The 10,020-nt window shown below is 40.8% G+C and overlaps 1 protein-coding gene across 3 annotated transcripts in view; it reads left to right on the forward strand.

The window, feature by feature from the left end:
* AP1G1 (adaptor-related protein complex 1, gamma 1 subunit) overlaps nucleotides 1-6,711 on the forward strand; it is a 95,354-nt gene extending 88,643 nt beyond the window's left edge. For all 3 annotated transcript variants that reach the window (XM_011961848.1, XM_011961862.1, XM_011961856.1), the window contains 2 exons: nucleotides 808-906; nucleotides 2,554-6,711. In XM_011961848.1, the coding sequence (XP_011817238.1) occupies nucleotides 808-906; nucleotides 2,554-2,655 (201 nt within the window). In that variant the 3' untranslated portion in view covers nucleotides 2,656-6,711. The remainder of the gene's footprint in view (nucleotides 1-807; nucleotides 907-2,553) is intronic.
* Nucleotides 6,712-10,020: the final 3,309 nt, after the last annotated feature.

Genomic DNA, 10,020 nt, shown 5'->3' on the forward strand with positions numbered 1-10,020 from the left:
TGCTAATTTTTGTATTTTTAGTACAGATGGGGTTTCACTGTGTTGGCCAGGCTGGTCTCGAACTCCTGACCTCGTGATCCACCCGCCTTGACCTCCCATAGTGCTGGGATTACAGGCGTGAGCCACCACTCCCGGCCAGGACTTTCATCTCTTATTTCTATAAGTAAGCAAATAAACCCTACCAGCATTCAACAAAGTAATAGTGTTTGGCTTATCTAGGTCTTTTGCTGTATAGGCTGGTTCTGCAAGTCTTTCCTTTCCTTCTGTCATGTGGCGAGGAGGCTCTGACACATTCTAGATTATGCAGGCTTTAAAAAACAAAAGTTCAAGTCTCTGGGTCCCAGTCATCCAATCACACAAAAGCTTAAAAGCTCATAGTTGGTGACCCGTATGTTGGTTTGCTATTTTTGGAAAGCATTTCTTTTGGTTTCTGCCTGTTTTTTAAGCCAAAAGCACCCATATTTTACTTGCATAGTTGAACAGTTACTATTAAGTGAAGTTGCCAGAACAAGAATTGGTCAGCTTCTGAAAAGAGGTAGGCTAAAATTCCTTCTGCCAGAAAGGAGAATGTGGTTTATTGCTATTGGTCATGATCAAGGAACTGAACAGTGGATTTTTACAAATACCACAGTGAGTCAGCTCATGTGCTGTGAATTCCTGATACCTAGAAAACAAGTAGTAGGCAAAACTTAGTAGTAGTGAAATCTGTTACTTGACCCATCATCTGGCTGTCTAAATGTTTTTTGATATCTCGGACCTAGCATTGTGTATTTCTTTTTCTGAAGAGTGCCCTTTGTTCCCCCCTAGACATTCCAGCTGCAGCTTTTGTCTCCTAGCAGCAGCATTGTCCCAGCATTTAACACGGGGACCATCACACAAGTCATTAAAGTTCTGAACCCTCAGAAGGTGAGTAGCACATTTGTAGCCAGTATCTGAGCTGAAGTGTAAGCATATTTCCTGAAATAAAATTCTGCTTTGTTTCTTTCTTCTGACTCATAGTTAGAGAAGAGATCAATGAAAATGCCTGGTCTAACTTCCTTGCTCTTTTGTAAATAACAAATGGAACCCAGAGCCATCAGGTGGCTTAGTGGCATCTTATTAAAATGCAACTTCAAGAAAAGCTAGATTAAAGGTCTAGTTTTTGGCGGGTAGGGGAGAAGTTTAGACATTTTAATTTATACACAAGTTGAAATCTGAGGTAAGAGCATTTGTTGAAACCAAATATCTACATTTACTGCTACAGTTATTAAGAATGAATAGCAAAAATGGAGGCATTTTAAATGAAGCAGCCAAATGAAAAGTAGCTTTAGAAACTGAAATTAAGCAATATTTTTATTATCTCAAAGAAATAAACTCACCTTAATAGTAATCAATTGGTTTTCAAACAGTTTTTGAAAATGGTTCAGAGAATTTCTTTAATAGAGCTCTACTAGTTGCTCATAAATAACAGTATACTTTCCTTCTCTTATAACACTTGCCTTTTCTCTGCTATTCACTATATTTTGAGCATCTGCCTCTATAGTACAAGCACAAATTCCTTTGACCATCTGAAACAGAGTAAAACATTTCTTAGTGCATTTGTATTTGAAATCTGCCACATAAAGTAAAAAGTACCTAATTGAGTTCTTTTAAAACTACTGTTGTTACCTGTGAGTTAAGTCATTTTTAAACATTTTATGCCTTAGGAACAAAAGGCACATTCACATTTACTGTAGGTTTTTCAGGTAAAGCAACAGTATATCTGAATGGAGAGCATATGATGAGTATATGTTCATCTCATTTTTTAAGAGACTTGGACACAAGGTTTGAATCTTTTTGAAAAGGACTCAGCAAAATGTTACTAGGAAAATGCTTCACAGTGGCTCACGCCTGTATTCCCAGCACTGTAGGAAGCTGAGGCGGCCGTATCACTTGAGGTCAGGAGTTCGAGACCAGTCTGGCCAACATGGTGAAACCCCATCTCTACTAAAAATAAAAATATTAGCTTGGTGTGGTGGTGGGCGCCTGTAATCCCAGCTACTCTGGAGGCTGAGGCAGGAGAATTGCTTGAACCCGGGAGGCACGGGTTGCAGTGAGCCAAGATCGTGCCATTGTACTGCAGCCTGGGCAATAAGAGCAAAACCCTGTTTCCAAAAGAAGAGAAAAATGTTCCTGAGGGGTTCTGTCCTTTTAATGCAGTTCAAGGATTAAAGCTAACCATGTGTTCTGGAGATGTGCTTTCTCTACTTGGTGGCATGATGTTGTTAGCTTCTTGACTGAAGCCTAGAGTACTGGGTATTTTTTGTTGTTGTTGTTGTTTGCCTGTGTGTCATTCTTTTTTTTTTTTTTTTGAGACGGAGTCTTGCTCTGTCGCCCGGGCTGGAGTGCCGTGGCCGGATCTCAGCTCACTGCAAGCTCCGCCTCCCCCGTTTACGCCATTCTCCTGCCTCAGCCTCTAACAGATAGCTTTACTTCAAGTTTTGACCTCTAAGATTAAAAGTCTATTTGTGGGCTGGACAGATGCTGGAGATTTTATTTCAGTATATAATTTGCACTTCTCTTTTCCTCTTATAGCAACAACTGCGAATGCGGATCAAGCTCACATATAATCACAAGGGCTCAGCAATGCAAGATCTAGCAGAGGTGAACAACTTTCCCCCTCAGTCCTGGCAATGAGGGTTTGGCACCGTTCTCATTCTTATCCCACTCAATCAAAGGAACTCTGGGAAGGTGGTTGTGATTGCTGGCAAGTCCCCCCAACTGTACCACAGGCATGAGGAGGTGAAGAGAACTGCTGAGGAGGATTTTCCTAAAGTTACTGCTGACCTTGAAGCATTGTTAAAGACTAATGTCCTCTCCTCCACTGTTGAGGCTGGCTGCTTCTGGAGGCTACTTTGCACTCTTCCTCTTCTTCTCCTTTTTCCGCACTGCTCCACCCCTCCCACATTTACAGCCAGAATCAACATTCCCTGGGCCCCTGAGGAAATAAGCAGCTGGTCTGGAGGAGAGGACTGCAATCCATGGCGAAAAACACTCACTTTGTCTCTGCAGCAAAGAGTTGCCCCTTCTTTCTACTGTTGTTTCTCTGTGGACTGGGCAAGGTGGGGTATTTATTCCTCACTAGCTGGGTTACCATCTTCAGGCGCTTTCAACATCTGGTATTCAGAATGGAAATGTAATAATGGACATTAGGGAGCCCTGCCTTTTTCTACTGGTTCCCCCAATGTTTGAAAGAGGCATTAGGCTCCTGGTAGCCTATTCTGTGCATTGCTGTATACACACAGACACATGTATGTTTGTTATCAAGAACTGGTCAGACCTTGCGAGTTTTTGTAAACACTGGACAGATGGAGTTAAAAAGAGCTTTTGTTGAGATTTGGCATGAAGGATATGGTGCTCTATTTGTAATAGAAACTTCCAAGGCTCTTCCAGCTCCCCTTTCGCTCCATTCTTTAGCTGTAGTCATGAAGTTTCCATGATACTCAAAACTGATTCCCTTTAAAGTACAAAATGGTCACCTTCTAAAAGATATATTCATAGTTATTAATGACCCTGTTCCCACCACAAATTTTAAAGTGCTCCTAAGCCCATAACTTGCCTGTTTGAACTATGGTAATGGGTGGAAGAGGAGTTCACCAGTTTTAAAGATCAGACTCTGTATCAAAAGTAACTTTGCCCTTAGGAAGAGTGAGTATTGGAGTGATCTATTACTCCAAACCTCCCTTTTTATTTCCTGAGCCTGGCTTGGACCTTGGCATTCCGTTTGAATTCCTTCTAACTGGAACATTTGTGTTGTATCTGTAACACTGGCACTGAAATAAAGACCACACGGTTAAAGAAATCTTTCCTATATTGTACTTTATGGTGTTGGAGTGAAGCCTTGTAGCTTCCATACCCCTATGTCAGAGGAGGTCTTACAGACACCATAGGGTAGGAATAACCTTTCCTCAGTCTGAGAAATTGGTCTCTTTTAAAAGACAAATCTCATGAGTATCCACATCAAAGACTTGAGCTTTTTAAACTAGTGAGAGTGCCAAGTGCTTTTAAGAAAGGACCCATGTGTTATCAAACTTTGAAATTGAGTAGCTGGAGTGAAGTAGAGGTGACTCTCTCTGTGGTACACGTTGAATGTACTATGTACGTTCAAGTATTCAGGCACCGTGTCTTATATACTAAAGAAAGAAAAAGTGAGGCCCACCTTGCACTTACAATGTTTGCAATTGTTACTGTATTGAATACAGTATAATGACTACTATGCTTCAATCTTAAACCTGAAAACAAATACCTTTTTTTCCCCCTTCATTTCACCAAGCCTTTACTTAAAATCTTCAGTGTCTTGTCAAATCTAGCTCTGTATCAGATGCTGGACTATTCCTAACATTTGACAAACTGAAGTTGAACTAAAGGCTCCATAGGGGAAAGTTCCTGGTCTGATTAGGATGTATGAGCAATATCTGCTAAAACTTACTCCAGTGGGTAAATGGTTGACCGAGTCAAAAACAGGATATTATCTCCTGCGTAGTTTTCAGTAATGTAAGTGTGGACTAGTGCATATTTCAGACAACTGCTCTGCCTGTGCAATGAAAAATGGCCCTTAAGGGTTTCTTTGCAGACTGATTTCATTGGATGGATACTTAATGCTGTGAAACATGATAGGATTAACATAATGTTGGTGGATTTCTTGAATAGAATTTGTCTTAACATTCCTCTTTGTGTAGAGGCTTTATTTTCTCTCTTATATTTGTAGCTAACCAGCTCAGGTTTTTTTATTTGAACTGGGTTGAATTTCTGAAGAAATCTGTTCAAGACCATGCTATAAGACACTGTCAGCTAATGGAGCTGGGAAGGGTCTACTCTGCTGACAAAGCATTTCCTTGGGTGATCATAGTTTTGAGGTAAAGTTTATGATCATTCATAGCTTTGTCTAGAAGGAGTAAAATATCATGGCCTTAACACAAAGGGTGCTGTGTAGAATATGAATTGATTTCGGAATCTGAACACAAGCACCATACTGAAGGACTAGCAGCCAAATAACTGCCTAGGATACTGATGGTTGTGAAGACTGTTTCAAATGATTGGATCTTTGAAAGCTTCAGCGTGCCTTAGTTTCTAGGATCAGAATTAGTTTTCCTCTCACTTGGCCTTGCAGCTAAATGGAGAAATGTTTCAATTTCTGTGAATACTTGCACATTTCAATAATTCCTTTCCCGAGTATAACCACTCAAGGGGGAGCAAATTGGGATGGATTTACAACTTCAGAGGCATTGTGAGGAAAGAGCATTTTCCAAGGCTATTTTAATAACCCTGGGGTGATAAGCAGTGAGCCCTCACACACTTACTTTGACAATTTCACATGCACTTGTACCTCATTATTTCCCTCTTCAAGAGTCGATTTATTCTAGTCTCTGCCCCATCCCGGGGAATCCTAAGGGAGAATTAATTCTTCTAAGTAATCTCAAAAAACTGTAGGAAGGGTGCTCTCCCAGAGAAGCTTCTCCCATAGTGCTTTGGTGCTGTTTCCTTGAGGTGGTTAGGACAGTCATGGAAGTTTTAGGCTGTGCATAGTGATCATCTGTTAATTTTAAGGTCTTTCTCATTTAAAGAAACATTCCTCAGTGTAACATTTGTGGGGGATTCTTTCCTCTTGCTGGTTTAAAGGTGTGATTCGTACTCCTTGTTTGTCCCATTCATATATGAAAATAGACTTTTAAAACTGTCCAACACTAATGATTTCTATAACATGCTTCCCATTTTTTTTTATGTCGTAGAAGAGATTGGAAGTTAGGGAGTAGTACTTTCAAGGTTCAACTTCATTGTCTTCTGCATTGGAAAATATTTGGGCCATCAGAACTAGGGGAAAGGAGTTTGAATGTGTATATTTTTTTCTAGTGAATGTATTTTAACCACAGTGTCCTAAACTGAGAAAGCTAGAGAGGAAAAAGTGGGTGTTCATGAACTTTGTGGTTGGGAGAGTGGTTTTACATGTCTGTGTATTCATGACTTTGGGAGTGGGGAGGATCATTGGAGAGAGAATTGCACAGAAAGTCCTGAAGTTTAAAACACTTTTGACCAGCTTTGGCTCGGGAGAGTGGGGCTGCTTATAGAACTGGAAGTGAATAACTTTTTCAAGCAATATCAGTGAGTGGGTCCCATTGACAGGGTTCCAGGACCTGGAACACCTTTAACAGAAGGAAATGCTGAAGCAGCTTGCACAGTTGCTTTACAAACTTCCAAGACGCTGATTCTGGCTTCAAGATGGAGCATTGGAGTTGGTTTTTTGTTTTTTTGTTTTTTATTTCCTCAAAGAACCTGCGGTTGCGCTTTGTGTGTTTTGTTTTTGTTTTTGGTTTCTATTTGGGGGCCCCATGGGAAAGAGCTTCTGAACTCTTTCCTTTATGAACTCCCACTGTGTTCCTATAAAGTCCCTTTTCTTTCATAGTGTTGTAAGTTACATTTTCATTATGCCCCATCACATCTTCTTTACTGTAAAAATATTAAGAAGCTGTTTCCAAGTGGGACAGCTAATGAAGCTCTAATTATTGCAGACATATTTTTGAGATGTAAAAAAAAAATTTAAAATTAAATGATAAGTCTTAGAGGCGAGTGAGGAATAAAATGGATGTAAACATTTACATGGGATGCATTAGAATTCTGCTGTGTGTATTGTCTTTTGGTTGAAACAAATTATGAACAGTGACTAATAATAAAAAGTCAATACTCAATGATTTAAAATTTGCTTCCTTGCTTCTTACAATTGGATTAGAAGACTTAGACGAATTCTTATTCCAGAGGTTGAACTAAACTTACTGACCTGTTAGTATTCCTTTTACACGTAAGTCTCACCAAGAGATGAATTTGAAACACTTCAAAACTTGTGGTAGTTAGGCGTGGTGACTCACGCCTGTGATCCCAGCAGTTTGGGAGGCCGAGGCGGGTGGATCACCTGAGGTTGGGAGTTCGAGACCAGCCTGACCAACATGGAGAAACCCTGTCTCTAGTAAAAATACAAAATTAGCTGGGCGTGGTGGCGCATGCCTGTAATCCCAGCTACTCAGGAGGCTGAGACAGGAGAATTGCTTGAACTAGGGAGGTGGAGGCTACGGTGAGTTGAGATCATGCCATTGCACTCTAGCCTGCGGTGACAAGAGTGACACTCGGTCTCAAAAACAACAACAACAAGAACTTGTGTTATAGACAGTGAAAAAGTCCTAAGTGCAATTGGACATTTTAACTATAATATGATTAGTTTCATGCTTAATCTTCTATATAGGTGAACTCTCAAGGCAGAGAAATCAAGATGAAATGTATGTTAAGGGTGGTTTGGGTTTTATTTATAAGCTGTTTTTTGTGAATTGTTCACGTGTACCTGTGACGGGGCAGAGGAAGGCTTGACCAGTCAAAATGAGCTATATTTCATGGTCTTTTATATGAACTATGTATTTTGCATATATTAATCTTTGTAGGGATGTGGTCTTGCTGTGTTGCCTAGGCTGGTCTCGAACTCTTGGCCTCAAGCAATCTTCCTGCCTCTACCTCCCAAAGTGCTGAGATTATAGGCATGAGCCATTGCGCCTGTCTTATGAACTCGTTTTGTTTTTTTAAGACAGAGTCTCGCTGTGTCACCCAGCTGGAGTGTAGTGGTGCAATCACTGAACACTTAAGCCTTGACCTCCCTGGTTCAAGCAATCCCCCCACCTCAGCCATTCTAGTAGCTGGGACTACTGGCATGCACCACCATGCCTGACTAATTTTTATATATATTTTTTCTTTGGTAGAGACAGGGTCTCACTATATTGCCCAAGCTGGTCTGAAACTCCTGGGCTCAAGTGATCCACTAGCCTTTTGGCCTCCCAGAGTTATGGGATTCACGCATGAGTCATCGTGCCTGGCTGCCAACTCTGTTTTCTGGAGGTTGGAAGCTTTAGATTTTCTGTTACTCTGATGATCCCTGACAGTCCCTTGATTGAGAGAGGGGAGGGTGTGATAGTCCCGATTGAAAAGGAAGGGTGTAGGCCCTGGCAGTTATCTAGTTTATGCAGAAGTGCCCTTTGGTACTGTTTGATAAGCAACATTTCTATAATCTTATGTATGAGTTAGTTAAAATTCATAGTTGTTTCTAATATTAAATTTAGTTGGCACCTTCATGTAATATAGAGGAAAATATAAAAGCTACAATAGAAAAGTTTAGCTAATGATAGACATTTATTTAACAATACAACAAATAAGCTGGGCGCAGTGGCTCAGGTCTATAATCCCAGTACTTTGGGAGGCTGAGGCAGGTGAATCACAAGTTCAGGAGTTCGAGACCAGCCTGGCCAACATGGTGAAACCCCGTCTCTACTAAAAATACAAAAAATTAGCCGGGCGTAGTGGCGGGCGCCTGTAATCTCACCTACTCAGGAGGCTGAGGCAGGAGAATAACTTGAACCTGGGATGCGGAGGTTGCAGTGAACCGAGATCACTCCACTGCATGCCAGCCTGGGCAACAGAATGAGACTCCATCTCAAAAAAACAAACAACAACAACAAAATACAACAAATAGTATTCAGATTTGAATTTCAATTCAGAAGCAAAAAAAAAATTAATTTTTATCATTTTTAAGAGTTTTCTATCCTATATCCTCTCCCCAGTTCAATTGTCCCCATATTTGAACAATACCAAAATGTTAACGGAAAAAAAATTCTCCAAACTTTGAAGCTAGGTAAATACTGCCTGTTTATTTGGAACCAAAATTAGGAATATCCAAATCTGTTCAACCTATTGGTAGAATAACAGGATTTAGGTCCAAAGATGACTGTGGATCACTGGAGTAGATACTAGATACAAATAAATATGTCTTTTATGATTCCTCTCCCAACATCTGATAGGAATGAGCTTTCCTTCTCCAGACTTCCCATTTTGTAGTGAAGATCTGGAAAAGCTCCTGGCATAAAGAATGTGTGTGTGTGTACATACCAGAGAGATGGAGAGGTGAAGCACAGCTGCTACAGGAAGGAGACAGAAAGGAGAGATCCTGATGACTTCGATGACTTCTCTGTCTCTTGGCTTGATCTAAACAGTGATCTTTGTAATGATGAACCTGCAGTGAGGGCAGATGGATTTTCGCATAAAAAAATCCCAGAGGAATTTATTTTTAGGGTTAGTCTCAGCTGTTTACCATTTCCAGAAATTGTAGTTACATAACCCTTGGCATACATAATGCACACTGCCTTGAACTGGGGGAGAACATCAATATGTGACCTTTGAAACAAAGTATAAAATGTTAATGGCACTACATGATTTGAAAAAAATCAACTGGTTGTCACTACTGAATTGGATCTTAAATCATGGGAACCATTAAAGGTAGTTACAGCATAAATTAGCCCCTGAAACTTTTGGGTGGATGGATTTTGTTTTTTTTTTTTTCTTTCATGTTTTCCCTTTTGAAAGAGGGACTACTGTTGCCAGAATGAAGAAGTAAGTAACAATGCTTTTGCCCACTATTCCTTTAATTAAACAATTATTCACCACTGCTGTTCCCCACCATGAGCTTAAACTTTAGTTCTGGAACAAGATCTTTCCCTTTTGTGTAGTCAGTCAATAAAGAGCTTCTACTCATGAAATCTGGAAAACGTAATGTATAATGCCTCAAGAAACAGGCTCTTACAGCCAGGTGTGGCTCACATCTGTAATCTCAGCACTTTGGGAGGCTGAAGCAGGCGGATGGCTTGAGCTCAGAAGTTCGAGACCAGCTTGGACAATATGGTGAAGCCCCATCTCTAAAAAAAGGTGGCGCTCACCTGTGGTCCCAGCTACTGGGAGGCTGAGGTGGGAGGATCACCTGAGCCCGTGGAGGTTGAACTTGCAGTGAGCTATGATTGTACCCATACTGTACTCCAGCCTGAGCAACAAAGCGAGACTCTGTCTCAAAAATAAAAAAATATGGTCGGGCGCGGTGGCTCAAGCCTGTAATCCCAGCACTTTGGTAGGCTGAGACGGGCGGATCACGAGGTCAGGAGATCGAGACCATCCTGGCGAAGATAGTGAAACCCTGTCTCTACC

The sequence above is a fragment of the Colobus angolensis genome, unplaced genomic scaffold, assembly GCF_000951035.1.
Source record: "Colobus angolensis palliatus isolate OR3802 unplaced genomic scaffold, Cang.pa_1.0 Scaffold116, whole genome shotgun sequence".
Classification (NCBI taxonomy): domain Eukaryota; kingdom Metazoa; phylum Chordata; class Mammalia; order Primates; family Cercopithecidae; genus Colobus; species Colobus angolensis.